This window comes from Grammomys surdaster, unplaced genomic scaffold, assembly GCF_004785775.1.
Source record: "Grammomys surdaster isolate TR1022 unplaced genomic scaffold, NIH_TR_1.0 168, whole genome shotgun sequence".
NCBI classification, from domain to species: domain Eukaryota; kingdom Metazoa; phylum Chordata; class Mammalia; order Rodentia; family Muridae; genus Grammomys; species Grammomys surdaster.
In genome coordinates, this window is record NW_021604616.1 from 2,930,960 (window position 1) to 2,946,936 (window position 15,977).

Sequence of the window (15,977 nt, forward strand, 5' to 3'; positions counted from 1 at the left end):
CCCCTGACTCCCGCCCTCCCTCCCTCCCTCCCTCCCTCCCTCCCTCCCTCAAGTTGCTTCATATTGCTTACTTGGTCATGGCAGCCAGAAAAGTACCTAATACTGCTACCTACAGTGCCTTTTAAATTTGGTAGAAAAGGCAGAATCAGAGAAACTCAGGTTAGTTTAGTTTAGTTTAGTTTAGTTTAGTTTAGTTTAGTTTATTAAAACTCTATACTTTCTAAGCTTATTAGGTAGGTTCTCCTTCCTTTACAAAATCCTCTCAGAAGAAAGAATGTGTGACAACAACACATCTAATATGTTATATCTAAAAAGGTTTCTTTAAAAATATTGGTTTTGAAGTGATTACTAAAGAACATCGTAGTATGCTATATTCCTCTCATGTCATAGAGAATAACATAATTCAAATATAGAAGTGGACTCTGGGAACTTTATGCATGCCTTAACAATGTCAAAGGATCTCCAAGTTTTATGGTGTATATATATAATCATCTATATAATTAGTACCTTCATACTAAAATATGATATTGGAAGCTCATGTCTCACTTTTTCTGCAGGTTTGGGCCATTATGTTTGTGGTTTTGTTTTAAACTTCTAAGTCAACATTCTGACTATGAGCCTTATTGTTCCCCTTATCATATCACCAGTTAACACAAAAGGATCATCTCTGATACCTGAGATCTGGAACTTGCATGATTTGACTCCTAGCAAGAGAATGAACCATCTTATCTATAGGTGAGTTCCTTGCATAGCTTAATTCCCTTTGCTACAAATAATAAATTGTTCACAAATGTCCTGCACAGCATTTCTTTCTATGACTCATTCATCAACTCATAGCTGAGCTTCTCTAGTGCAGGCATGCTAGCGAGTAGAAAACCGCACTTCAGAGGACTGTGGCAAAAGCAGCTGGAAAAGTACACAGATAACTTAGGGCAAGTTGGAATGAAATCTGCTCGCTGAGTGGGGTACAAGGAACATGGGCACCATATTACTGTCACAGTCCCCAAGTCTTCAAAGGAAAAATAAGATAAGCAGAGTTGACTTTAAAGATGCACTTTGTTTCCCTCCTAACATAAAAATAAGCTACTGCAACACTGTCTTCTACAGTTGAGATGTTCTGAGTATGCTACTTACTGAAAACTATTTACTGAAATAGAGAGATAAAACCATTGTCTTTGTTCTTCTCTTACCAAGATTGACAGATTGTTCAGCTGGTCCCCAAACTACAGGTACTACTACTGATCCTAAACATCCAACATTGAGAGTGAGTGTACTATTGCTATTTTAATTATATTTCTCCTTTTTGTTCCATTGCCTCTTTGTGATGATTACCTTTTTAAAAGTTACTAACATAATTTTATGTTTTAAAAATATTAAATGCCTCTTAATTTTACCTTAATCAGGGACTACTGCATTAAAGCTCTCAGCCTTTCCAATGGGCAGCTCTTGTCAGTTCACTTTAATACTTTAAATGTTTAGAGTCCATTAGCGATTTTGCCAATTTACATATTTAATGATAGTTCTCACACTGAAGCTGATGAAATGGCACAATTAAGAGGTTTAATATTTTCATTACAGAAGTTCCTAAGCTCACTGTTCATTTCTGTGTTATTCTAATTGCATATGCTAACCTTAAATATGAATTCCATGATTTTCCCATTGTAAATAATCCATATAATATATTCTTCCATGTTGTGATATTAAAAATGTCACTTTGCTTGAGATCAGTGCTCTCAATGTACACAAGCTATTTTTCATTATGAGCCTCAAGGATCTGTTTGGTCACAGTACCAGCATAATCCTAATTGTGAAGTCTTAAAGCTTCAGATAGACTGTATGTGTAAATGGACTACAGGAACACACTTATCTGACATGGAAAAATGATGGTTTTGTCCCTCCAGAACTAACCTATCTCCCGAGGAACAGTAATTTGTTTGGTCAGATATTTCCATTGGCTGAATAGTCAAATATCTAATTAAAAAAATACTTTAGTCTAACCTACAAAACTCTCCTACTGGCTACTGTTTATTTCTTCAGTGCTATTTTTGCCACAAAATAGCTCAATTTGAAAAGCTTTACTAGGTAGCTTCCCTTATTTATTTATTTTTTGATTTCTTCAGATCAGAGGCTGCTGGGCTGACATCAATTTTCTTTTTGCAATAGCTTCCTCAGTACAGCTTCTCTCTGGAGAAATGGAGTCACAATAGCTTTCCTGTTTCATTCTCATGAAGCTGCCTCCTTCTAAATTAGGCACAACTTCAGCAGTGTGTGTTTAACTGTGATTGTTACTCAACTGGGAATTCTATTGACAAAGTTCCTGAGAATATCTATGGTGACATTTAAGTTATTTTTTAAAATGATAATTGCTTCAGGAATTTTGTAGTCACGCTTAGTTTCTGAGGCTTCTGTAGTCAATTGTAGATTTTGTTTTTCATGAAGCCCTCTGCTTTAATGTGCCTTAGTATTAAAATAAGTCAACACATGGAAGGATAATTAATTAGCAGTGTTTGCTGAGTGCATTCTCTTTAAACACACTGATCCTAAGGTATGTAATAGATGGTGGTCTAGGAAAAGATAAAAAGAAATGAAAGTGTTTTCACTTCTCACAAGCAAAATTTTATTTAGTGTTATATAAAAGAACTAGCTATATACTAGTTAAAGTTGTCAAAAAAAAAAACCAGATTTTACCTAGTAACTATTCAAATATCATCTGAGGTCCTCTGTGCCCTCCATTGCCTGGCCTACAGCTCTTCCTATATTCCCAGAGGCATGCTGCCATCTGTGACTATCAGAGGCCTGCTGACATCAGTGACTACCCGGCCTGTCAATACCAAGGAAAACCATATAGCTAAAGGCAAGAATAAGAACACACTCTATAAGAGTCAGGCACCACCAGAACCTAGCTATCTTACAACATCAAGTACTAGATATCCTCACATAGCTGAAGCACAAGAAAATAACCTTAAATCCAATCTTATGAAGATAATGGGTCCTTTAAAGAGGAAATGAATAAATCCCTTAAAGAAATACAGAAAAATACAGTCTAACAGGTATAGTAAATAAATAAAACTGTTCAGGACTTGAAAAATAGAAGCAATAAAGAAAACACAAACTAGGAGAACCCTGGACATGGAAAGTATAGGTAAGAGAACAGAAACTACAGAAAATATAACTGTATTATGATACAGCTAGCATGTCTACCATAATAGAGAGATGAAAGAGAGAATTTCAGTCAGAGAAGATATGATAAATGAAATTGATACACTGATCAAAGAAAATGTTAAATCTAAAAGTTTATACTGCAAAACATCCAGGAAATTTGGAATACTATGAAAAGACTAAACTAAAATAATAGAAATAGAAAAAGAAGATCAAAGGACCAGAAACTATTTTCAAAAAAATCATAGAAGAAAATTTCCCTAACCTAAACAAAGAAAATCCTATATAAATACAAGAAGCTTAAAAAACACCAAATAGATTAGTACAGAAAAGAAAAATCCACCTGCTACATAATAACCAAAACACCAAATATACAGAACAAAGAAAAAAATAACAAAAGCCATAAGGGAGAAAGGCCAAGTAACACATAAAAACAGACCTATCAGAATTACAATAGACTTCCCAACAAAGGGCTTGGGAAGATGTTTTAGGATCTATAGGAGATCACAGATGTCAGCACAGATTACTGTACTCAACAAGACTCATAATCACTATAGATGAAAAAATTAATACATTTCATGACAAAACTAAACAAAAAAATAAAAAAAACAAAAACAAACAAAACACAAAAACAAACAAACCCCCCTACAAGCCAAGGAGCTTAAGTACACCCAAGAAAACAAGAAAACACTGGACATAAATAACCTCCAAAATCAAAAAAAGAAACATACACACATACACACACACACACACACACACACACACATAACTAATATGAACAACATCAAAAAAGCAAGAATTACTAATCACTAGTCATTAATATTTTTAAACATCAATGGACTCAATTCCCAAGAAAGATACTCAGGCTAACAGAATGAATGTAAACAAACAAACAAACCAAATAAACAAAGAAAGATTCTTTTGCATGCAAGAAACACACCTCAGCAACAAAAATACACATTACCTCAGAGTAGAAGGCTGTAAAAAATATGTTCCCAGCAAATGGACCCAAGAAACAACCGGAATTCTAATTCTAATATGTAATAAAAATAGAATATTAACCAAAATTAATTAAAATAAATGAGAAGGACATTTCAGACTCACCAAAGGAAAAATCCACCAAGAGGATGTCTCAATTCTGAACATCTATACCCCAAATGCAAGGTCAGCCACATTAGTTCATTACTGAAGTTTAAATCACACATAGAAACCCACACATTAAAAGTGGGAGACTTCAACACTCCAATCTCAACAATATACTGGATATCAAAAGAGAAACTAACAAAGAAATAATAAAATTAACTGAGTTATCAATTTTACGAGCCTAACAGATATCTACAGAGCATTTCACTCAAACACAAAAGAATATATCTTTTTTCAGCACCTCAAGAAATCTTCTATGAAATTGACTATATAGTAGGTCATAAAGCAAGCCTCAGAAGATAGAAGAAAATTAAGTCCTTTTACCTTGTCAGACCACCATGGATTAAAGCTGGACTTCAACAACAGCAGAAATAACAGAAAGCCTACAAATTCATGGAAACTGAACCATTCTCCACTCAATGACCAGAGGGTCAGGGAAGAAATAAAGAAAAAATTAAAGACTTTCTAAAATTCAATGAAAATGAAGGTACAACACACCCCAAATTATGAGGACACAGTGAAAGCAGTGCTAAGAGGAATGTTCATAGTGCTGAATGCCTTCATAAAAGAATTGGAGAGATCTCTATAAGTTTAAAAGCACACCTGAGAGCTCTAGAATAAAAAGAAGGTGACATATCCAAGAGGAATTACAGCAGGAAATAATCAAACTCGGGGTGGTAATTAATAAATTTGAAACAAAGAGAACAATACAAAGAATCAACAAAACCAAAAGGTGATTCTTTGAGAAAAATCAACAAGATAGACAAGCCTTTAGCCAAACTAACTAAAAGATAGAGATACAGTATCCAAACTAACAAAACCAGAACTAAAAAGGGGAACATAACAACAGATGCTGAAGAAATCAAAAGAAATTGGGTCTTACTTCAAAAGCGTATATTCCATAAAATTGACAAATCTATATGAAATGGATGCTTTCCTTGATAGAATCCACTTACCAAAGATCAAAAATCAAGATCAAGTAACAATGTAAATAGTCCTACAACTTCTGAGGAAGTTATCAAAATATCAGTTATCAAAATATCCTGATCAATCAATCAATTAATAAATAAATGCCCAGGGCCAGGTTATTTTAGCTCAAAATTCTGTCAGACTTTCAAAGAAGAGCTAATACTCAAATTCCTCAAACTATTCCACATAATGAAAACAGAAGCAACAGTGCCAAACTCATTCAGTGAGAGTATAGTCACCTGCCAAGGACCAGCCTCAGCTTGGAAAGGGATTCTGAGAGAAGGAGTGTCTGGCAGTGGTGAAAATAAACAACTGGAAGTCAAATTGTGGTTCTGAGCTGGTGGACTATGGTCTACTCAAGACGGCTTTCCAGATTGCTTTCTCTCTATGTTCTGCTTTCTCTGGAGATCTCCAGACAGCTTTCTCTCTAAACAGCTTTCTCTTGCTATTCTTTGCTGGAGACAGTTCTCCAAGAAGTTCTCTCTTGCTATTCTAAAAATTTCTCTGGAGAACTCGTCTGTTGCAAATCATAAGCCCAGTCTTTCATTCTACCTATCAATTGAGTCATTTACTCCAGGTTCCCTTCTGAATATCCTATGAATCAGTATCTCATGACCTTATTCCTTTGACTCCTACGAAGAGACAGCAATCATAAGCATAGGTAATAAAATAGCTGGGTGAGGCTCTACCCTGGAATTACCATTCTGATCATTCCTGGACCTAAATTTCCTCTGTCTCTAGAATCTGATTGAATTTGTATCTGCCTGTCTTTGTATCTTTCTGCCAAACTGGTTCATAGTGTAGCTGCCTCTGTTTCTTTAGATCAAAGAATCTTAGACAATTCATATTGCATCCTTATATTTTTGCATATTTGAGAAATAATATCTTTGAACTCCTGTTTTTAAGAGTTCTTTTCCACATACTTAAGGGCTGTCCTAAAGTTCCCAGAATTTATCATTTTGCTAAAGACATACACATACCCTCAACTTCTGGACTCATGCTGTTTCTAATCTTCTGGAGTCATTAACCTCAACAGGGAGGACATTCCACAAAGGAGGGACATGAAAATATGTACATAATTATACAAACAAGCCTTATGCCCACAGCAGACATCAAAACTCCTGGAGGCTCATGCCCTGTTGGTTCTGTTCCATGGGTGAGAACCATGTGATTCCACCTCTAGCAAGACCATGCCAAACTTGACAGTCACTCTGATATCTAAACTACACAAAGACTCAACAAAGAAAAAGAATTTGAGACTAATTTCCCTTTTGAACATAGTGATGGTTTCAATATACTTGGCCCAGGGAGTGGCACTACTTGGAAGTATGGCCTTGTTTGAGTAGGGGGTGTCCTTGTGGCAGGAAGTCTGTCACTGTGGGAATGGCATTTAAGACCCTGATTCTAGCTGCCTGGAAACCAGTCTTTTTCTAGCTGCCTTCAAGACAAGAGGTGGAACTCTAAGCTCCTCCGGCCTCATGTCTGCCTGGATGTTCCCATTTGCCCACCTTGATTATACTGGACTGAACTTCTGAACCTGTAAACCAGCCCCAACTAAACATTGTCCTTATAAGAGTTGTCTTGGTCATGGTATCTGTTCACAGTAGTAAAATCCTACCTAAGACAGAAGTTGGTACCAGGAGTGGGGTATTGCTGTGATAGGTCTGATCATGCTTTTGTTTAGAAGAATGTGGATTTGGGGACTTCAGATTTGGAAAGTAGTGCAATGCTTTAAGTCGGGCTTAACAGGATATTCTAGTAGGAATATGGAAGCCTGTTGCTGAGGGTGATTTGAAATGTGGAAGCCTAGTTGTAGACATTTCTGAAGAAAAAAAAATATGTGGCTGAGAGACTGTCTTTCTGATATTTTGGTGATGAATATGGATGCCTTTTGTCCTTGTCTGAAGAGTCTACCTAAAACTAAGGTAAAGAGATTTATGTTAATTGCATTCACAAAGGATATCTCAAAAAAGCCGAACAAAGACTATGTTCTCTGGTTAAGTCTCTGGTTAAATCTCTGGATCTCTGGAAGAGCCTTCTGAACAAGTGTAGCAAGCTTAGAAAGGAAAACTACTATGCACGGTTCAAGTAATAAAGAGGCACCAGGAAGTGAAATGGAGCTGAAGCCTGTCTTCAAGAAGATAGAGAGATTAAGGAAGGGGTGATGTCAGAGCAAAATCCCACCCAGCTTATTTTATTGTTTGTGTCTGCAGCTGATCAAGGGATAGTTTTCAACTGGAATGAACTACAATCCAGAAATGGAAGGCGTACTTGTGATCCAGATCTTGAGGCTGGAAGACACAGGCTTTTGAGCTGGATCTTGAGGAAGAGTGGCCATGAAAAGCTGAGGCCCAGGCAGATTGGTATACACTTTTAATCCCAGGAGACAAAGCCAAGCAGATCCCTGATCAAGGCCAGCCTGGGACAGAGCAAGGAAAGCTTATGTCCAGGTGTGATGGTACCTGCCTTTAATCCTATCATGCAGGAGACAGAGCCATGCCAACCTCTCAGTTCAAGGGTAATCTTCAGAGAAAGTTGCAGGACAGCCAAGCTTTGGCAGTGAGGGAATGGGAAAACAAAAAGCTGGTAATAGAACAGGGAGGGGGACATATTCCAACCCCAGCAAGCCAAAGATCTCTGCAGTTTTGGTCATATGGCTCTGGCTTTAGAGTCAAAAATAAAAGGGACTACTGGGATAATTGATACTGGTTAGCTGGAACTAAGAAATTTGCTGTGATTAAGAAGAAACCAGCATCACTGAGGTGAAATCTGCAGATGTACCATATGGTACAAACTTGGCTATCTGAGAGCACACAGAAACTGTGTTCCAGAGATAGCCAAGTTTGTACCTTGTGCCGTAGCTGGACTTGATAATGTGTATGAATCATCCAGGTGGTACTTGTTTTGAAGGTATTAAGGGGTCATGAAGAATAGCTGAGGCTTGGCACTGTGAGAAGCTATTGGTGAAGGTACAGCTACAAATGTGTAGTGGGTCTAGGTTCAGCCAGTGCATACACTCTGGTTGGTGGTTCAATTTCTGTGAGCTCCATGGGCCCAGGTTAGTTTATTCTGTAGGTTTTCTTGTGGAGTCCTTTCCCATTCCAGCTCCCTCCTTTCTTCTCCCCACTCTTCTGTAAGACTCCCTGAACTCTGCCTTGTTTGGTTGTATGTCTCTGCATCTCTTATCATAAACTTCTTGATGAAGCCTCTCACAAGACAGTAATGCTAGGCTACTGACTGCAAGCATATCATAATGTCATTGTAAGAGCCAGAGGTTAGCTCTTTCCTATGGGATGGTCTCAAGTTGGGTCAGTCATTAGTTGGCCATTCCCTCAGTCTCTGCTCCATCATTATCCCTGCGCTTCTCGCAGACAAGACAAATTTTGGGTGGAAGGTTTTGTGGGTGAATCCTCCTCCCTCCACAGGAAGTTCGAAGTGGCCTGTTCAAGTTTTGTATCCCCCATTAGGAGAAGTCTCAACTAGAGGCATCCCCAAAGACTCTTGAGGGTCTCCCCTGTCCCAGAGCTGCCCCCACTGATTTCTATTCCCTCTCCTATCCTTCCCCCTCGACACTCTTAATCCTAACCCCTGTTTTCTTCCCTACCCCCTTCCTACACAGTTCTATCACTCCATATACTTCAAATGTCTATTTTATATCCCTCTCTGGGAAGATTGTTACTCTAGATTTAGGGGATTAAAAGAGAAAAGTGTCCATTTCCATATACACAATTGTTCTTCACATTTTTTTTTAATTCTATTTTGATTAGTTTGTGGTACTGGGATAAAATCTAGGGTTTTGTACATGTTAATCAAATACACTTACTTAGAAGTAGCTATATTTCTAGCTCTATTTCTTTTATCCTATGATGAGTTGAAACTATAGAAATTACAAACATAGACAAGGAAGGTGAGCTTATTAGAATTCATTTTTGCTATTTTTCTGATATTTATTTTTCTTAGTTTCATTATACCAGGTATAGATGTATTGCTAAACTTATTTAGGATAAATGTTTAGATGTGAAATTTCTAGAAAAGAGGGTACAGTCATCTCCAGGATGTTACTGATACTAATTAGCCTAATAACAATTCATTCTGTCTCTGTCTGTCTCTATCTGTCTATTTCTGTCTCTGTCTCTTCCCTCCCCAAGGTATCAATTGGAATATCACTGTTTGAAATGTTTTATTTCTACATATCATAACAGAAGAATCCTACTTTCCCATGGCACACAGCTTCTGGAATTTGATTGCTCATTAACCATTAACTTTTCTTCTTCCAGAGCTCCAGATAGCTGTTCAGTTGCATCCATAAATTTAGGTGAGCTATAGTTTCCTCTCCACATTTGGAAAACATTTCTCAGGTCCCTGAAAGAAGCAGCTCAATTCCAATTTATTTATGTGAGTCAATTCAAGGCTATTAAACCCCCGAATATTGGACTTTATGCTAAACTAAGACTTGCCTTCTACCTCACAAATCTTGTTACTCAAATTGGCTTGAGCTTAGGTCTAACAGATTTTCTCTATGGTCTAAAACGTAGTAACTCCTTTATATTTCTTGAATCTAAGTATTTTTAAGTTTACTAGCTGTCTTTATTCAACCAATCTATATGTCTGAAATAATAGAAGCTGGAAAAGTTGTGACTATCTCAATAAGTTTAGAACAGCATTTAGAATCTCTGTCACTTAAAATTCACAAAAGAAAAAAATAGGCCTCAGGTTCCCTATTGAAGAAGTTTTTAAAAATTGTTTTCAAACCCATTACTCAGGAAAACCAAGAAAAGTGAGCCAGGTCAATCAAACAACTCTACACATAAAATGCTGGTTGCCAAACTGACAACCAGAGTTCAATTTCCATGCTTCACAAGAAGTACTGAAAGAACCATCTCCTGTAAGTTCTCTTTGATATTCACAGGAGTGCTGTGGAGTTGTGCCTACACACACACACCCACACACAATCAATAGATGTAATTTAAAAGTTTGAAAAATAAAAGCGTTTTTAAAAGACAGTTATGAAAAATTCTTATGTAAAAATATAAAGAAATAATATGCAAATTCTTATTAAGTAGTATGTAATTTACAAATGCATACTTATATACCTATTAGTTATATCAATTTTATGTTTTACTCATAAATGCCTAAAGATAATTAGTTTCAATATTAATACAACATGAAAACACATATTTACACACACACACACACACACACACACACACACACACACACACACATATATATATATATATACATATACATATACATATACATATATTATACTGAGAGAAAATATTTATCATTTTATTGTAAGCATCCAGTAACATTTTTCTTCTCATAAAGCATTTTGATCCATTTATCTTTTTAATAAATTGGCACAATTCTTTCAAATCATACTTTAACAAAAGAAGAACATATCTCATTTCTTTATGCACTACTAGGTATTCTTTTTAGTATGTAAATTGTGTGCATGGCTGTTTTGAATACTTAGCTATTTATCATTCTTGTAAACAGGAGGCAATGTGCAATTCATCACATTGTGTTGTCTGTACATCGTGACATAGTTCATTATAAGGTACCATGATGTAATTATGTTGTGACATAATTTTGTGATATAACTAACTCAATCACTACGTCTGTATATTTTTTATATATTAAAAGTTTTGTTGGCATCTTATGAAACTAGCTCTATGCAAAATTTTATCATAAGACTTCTTAAGAGCTGATGTTTTCTATTTAAAATATAACACTGTTGAAAGACATTGCTTTTAATGATACTATTTAGTTAATTTTATATCACTTTTATGATTTCTTACTTCCTGGTTGTTGTAGTATTTTAATCATGTGTTTAGGGCTTCAAGTATCTTCGTGGAGGCATTTTTCTCATCAAGGTCACAATCACTCTTTACAAGACTTGAAGAGAGCTTACAGAGCTGTCGCTGAGAGCACAGCTAATCTCCATAGCATTCCTGCTCCAGCCTTTTTGGTCCTGCCTCCCAAAGAAGCTGAATGAGACGAAGCTTGTCCATCTCTTCTGTTATTCCTTCCTTAACCAGAGCAGATGCCCAGCCCCTCCTTTAAAGGTATGTATCTAAAAGTGCATCTTTTCTCCTGCTTGAATTCTGTTCTAGAGACTCACAAAGTTCCTCTCCCACTTTCAGCTTAGCCCTACAGTCCTGTACGGGAGCAAATGACAAAATGAGAGATGGCTGCAGCACTCTGGGAAAGCAAGGAAACATGCACAATGTTTTCCCAGTGCTTATTAGAGGAGAAGAAATGAAGGCTGTCAGGTGTCCTCTGCAGCATTCAGTGCAGGGGTAGGGGCCTGAACCAAGCTACTACTCAATCACAGGGATTCAGTCCTGGTCTTAGAGAACAATTTTTCATTTCAGATAATACTGGAATGAAATGCACTAAATCTAGAAAATTTATTATATTTCAACACATGAGAGCTTTCATAACAGCTTTCTGGTCACTGTATAGGCAATAAGTGGTCCAGTTTCAATAGACTAAGATAGGTGCTTAAGTCTCTAATATAAAACATGTGTATTGCATAAACATTTTATCTATATAGTTTTATTATTATTATAAGTGTGTACAGTAAGTACACATAAAATATACAAGTAATGTACTATATAGCATTTTAGAAATGTTTTTCCTAATAAATATTTAATATTAACAATATTTTATTATGCTATAATATTTGCATTTACCAAAATACTTGTGTATCAAGTATTACCAGATATACCTAAATAAGTGTAATAAATTAGTAAGGGAAAAGAAAGTTTTAATTTAACAGTCTTTGCTTTTAGTAAGGCTCCATTGAAGATATCAAAATTATTTTCATGTTTATAATAATGTGCATGGCACAATTTGAAAAAGATTGCTCATTCCAACAGAAAATACAGTTACACATTAATCAAAACACCATGAATAGACTTCTGTAGCAGAAGCAAACCAGTCCTATCATTTTGGACTTATGCATGCTTCTGTTTCCTATGTGTGTGGCAGCTACAGGTGTAATATGTCCCTTAGTGTTAACATGATGAGTTATTAGCTGATTATGTACAAGAAATAAAATTGCCTTCCTGAAAGTACTCGTGGGAGAACATATCAAATCTTTAATCAATTCCACTAGGCCTTCTTTCACTTTGATAATGAGACAGAAGAGTTTAAGTGGAGGGGAAATTTTAAAGACCTATCTCCACTCAGATTTTATGGGATTACTTTTTTAAATCCAAAATTAAATCCTCAACAGAATTCTTTTAGGAAGCAGAGACAAAGGTATCTCATTTTAATTTGAAAGCTTTTTGTATGTATCAAGTGATACATACATATGTTTTTGTGCAATGGGAGAAAAATCACTTTTTATAAAATGACATAGACCACTAACAGCAGATGTGGCAGTGAGCCTACTCAGCATCTAATGACACCTAGATTAGTATTCACATAATAGATAGTCATATGCACAGGAGAAGCTATACAAATGCCTAGTAGTGGCAGACATGACAGAGAAGCTGCCCTATGTCTCAACAGTGGGACATAATCAAATTAACCAACGTACCTTACAGCTACAGGGCCCAACACAAGGGTCCTCATTTGTGCTCCCTAAGCCACTACAGTTACAGGGTTGGCAGTCTGGGTAACCATGGTAACCCCTGACACAGCGATCACAGTTCATGCCTCCAAAGCCAGTTTTGCAGTGACAGGATCCAGGTTTCAACCCTAAGGGAAAAAACATTGAATATCAACATGTTCAGAGGGAAACAGATTTAATTATTCAAGTTTCAATCACAGCAACTGTTAAATTAGAGTCTAATCACAAAATTAGATTTTTTTAAAAAATCTATCATTTATAAATTTAAAGCAATTTTAAATTTAAATATATTTTAGTCATATTCTTCCCCACCCCTAATTCCTTCCAGATTCTTCCAACTCTATACCAATTCACCTTTATGTTCTTTCTCAAAACCTAACAAAACAGCAAAACCTAGAAAACAGAATACAACACCACCATAAATAAAAGAACATACACATACAGACACACACACACACTCACATCAAGCTCTAATTAAATAAAAGTACATAGAAAAACTGTGGAGTCCATCATATGTTGGCCAGATACTCCTAAACATGAAACCTGCCCTGGAGCAATTAATATACCCAGTGTCACTAACCTTTACCCTAGTGGCTAAGTTGTTATTCATATCAAAATAAAATATAATAAGATAAAACAAAAACTATCACATCAAGGTTGGATGAGATAAACCAACATTAGGAAAAGAGCCCCAAGAGAAGGGACAAGCATTAGAGATCCACTAGTTTGCTTACCCAGAAATTATATAAACACTCTAAACTGGAAGTTATAATACACACATGTTTCAGTCTCTATGAGTTCATATGAACATTTCTCATGTTGGTTTAAATGACCTTCTTTTCTTGCATATGTCACTAAAGCTATAACTAAAGGGTCTTTTGGAGCCTAATAAAAGTGCCAGTGGTTATGCAAACATAGCAGTTGTATCTGTAAAAAAAATATTAAAAATAAGTGGCTAGAGAGATGGTTACACAGTTAGGAGCACTTGCACATCTTACAGAGGAGCAGGTTTGGTTCCAAGTACCAATATGGTGCTCACAATCATCTGTAACTCCTGTTACAGGGGATTCCACAAGCTGTTCTGGCCTCTGCTGGTACCAGACACTCATATGGTGTGTGTGTATATATATATATATATGCAGACAAAACATCCATGCCTAGAGAATAAATTGTGTTCCCCATCAAACAAAGCGTAACAAAATGCAATAATACAGTGTAAGAGAACATGAGAAAAGAGGAATAGTAAGCATGAATAAATCAAGCACACATTCAACTACTGTTAAGACTATGTTTTTATAATGTGCACAGTAGTCTTGAAAATGGCTGGAAATATTAAACACAGAGATCCTGAGTATATATCAGGAAAGTGTGAGGAAAAGTAAAAATAGCTGCATAAATACTAATTGGAGCCATGAAATAGAACTTAAAATCATACTCAGTTTATATTAATAAAGATGGAAAAAAGTAATTTTTTGTTCAATTTTTACTTCAAAACAGTATTGATTATAGGTGCTGGAGAGATGGACCTATGGTTAAGAGTACTTTATGCCCTTCCAGAGGACCCTGGTTCAAGTCTATCTCCCATATGGCAACTCACAATTTTCAGTGTCCCCAGTTTTCCTTCAGGACCCAATAAAAGGAAAAAAGTGAAATAAGAAAAGGAGCACAGTATTAAATTGTTTCTCTTTATAAAATTTTATTAATATTGCTTCTAAATTACCACTATATTATGTACATATTTTCCTAACTTTTCAATTTCTAATAGTTTTTTTCAAACAATGTACTTACTTTAGTGTGGAACTTAATGTCATTCATAACAATATTAGGATTTATTTGTCATTTGAAAAATGAAAAGACTTCATGATGACAGGCTTTATCTTTAAGGTTATTAAGGCAAGAATGACACAGCCTTTACTATTGGCTACTTTCAGTATGCTACTCATCCAGGGCAACTAGCCTGAAAGCAGCTCCCAAATACTCATTTTATTCTGTTGCCACACTTGATTCCTTGATGTTGAGTTTATTGTGAATTTTAATTCTCGAAGTATGTGATTTCACCTCAAAGTACTGCCCATCTGTGACCCTTCCCGCATACGTGGTATCACCTACATCCCACATTGTGATTTTTATTCACTCCCCATTCTGCACACACCCACCTCTCAACACTGTCAACTTACACTGGAACCAGTGCAGTTACAGAACAATCTAAGTAATAGGACATAAAACACTGTATAAATAATATGTGTGCTTTATACATAAATATCTTCTCTCTTTATATCCCCCTACACACACACACACACACACACATACACGTCATATCACTTTTATCAAGGACACATCACATAGATGACAGTGGTCCCATAAGATTGTACTGCTTGGTGACATCAAAGCTGGCATAATGCCCACTGTGGCATTTCTACAATTAATGTGCTTAATGACAAATTTCTAAGAATTTATCCTACAATAAAGTGACATGTTACCTCACACATACATCAAGGCACATGATTAATATTTTTGTTTGCTTTCCAAACAATATACTTCAGCACAAAATAAGTTATTGTAGTGAAAAAAGAATGGGGCCCTGTAGGGCACACCATTGGATGTCAGAATTCTGGCCGTGTGAATGGAATTACTGAAAAATTCTCTGCAAAAAATAATGTTTGGCATCTTTTCTCCAGAGTGACAGTTCTCCAGTGTGTCTCACCTCGCCGGGCATATTTTTCATCCTTGACACAGACTTCACTAAGGGAGCCAGCTGGATCGCAGTGACATGGCTGACACGGTCTTGGATAACTTGGTGATACCTGCAAAATAATTTGATATGGTTTGAATCAAGAGTAATAAAAATGTCAGTATTTTCAACTCAGCAAACAATTCAGGACAAATTGGTTTTAAAAATACATTTAAAATTACTTTGATAAAATTATAAGTATTTATCTTTGACATGGAGTGGTGGACTTCTAAAATTCAATTTTGCTAAGTGGGTATACATTTGATACTTATATGCAGGTGGGCTACGCTCAGTCCTTGGGTGTACTTTGGTCGGTGGCTCAGTCTTCTGGGAGCTTCCCAGGGTCCAGGTTAGTTGTCTCTATTTGTCTTCCTAACCCCTCCTAGTTTC

The 15,977-nt window shown here is 36.1% G+C and overlaps 1 protein-coding gene across 1 annotated transcript in view; it reads right to left on the reverse strand.

The window, feature by feature from the left end:
- The window catches only part of Lama2 (laminin subunit alpha 2), a 575,131-nt gene that overhangs the window by 310,539 nt on the left and 248,615 nt on the right, over positions 1-15,977 (reverse strand). The window contains exons 9-10 of the mRNA XM_028766419.1: positions 15,561-15,660; positions 12,824-12,984 (exon numbers count right to left, since the gene is read on the reverse strand). Coding sequence (XP_028622252.1) covers positions 12,824-12,984; positions 15,561-15,660 — 261 coding nt within the window. The remainder of the gene's footprint in view (positions 1-12,823; positions 12,985-15,560; positions 15,661-15,977) is intronic.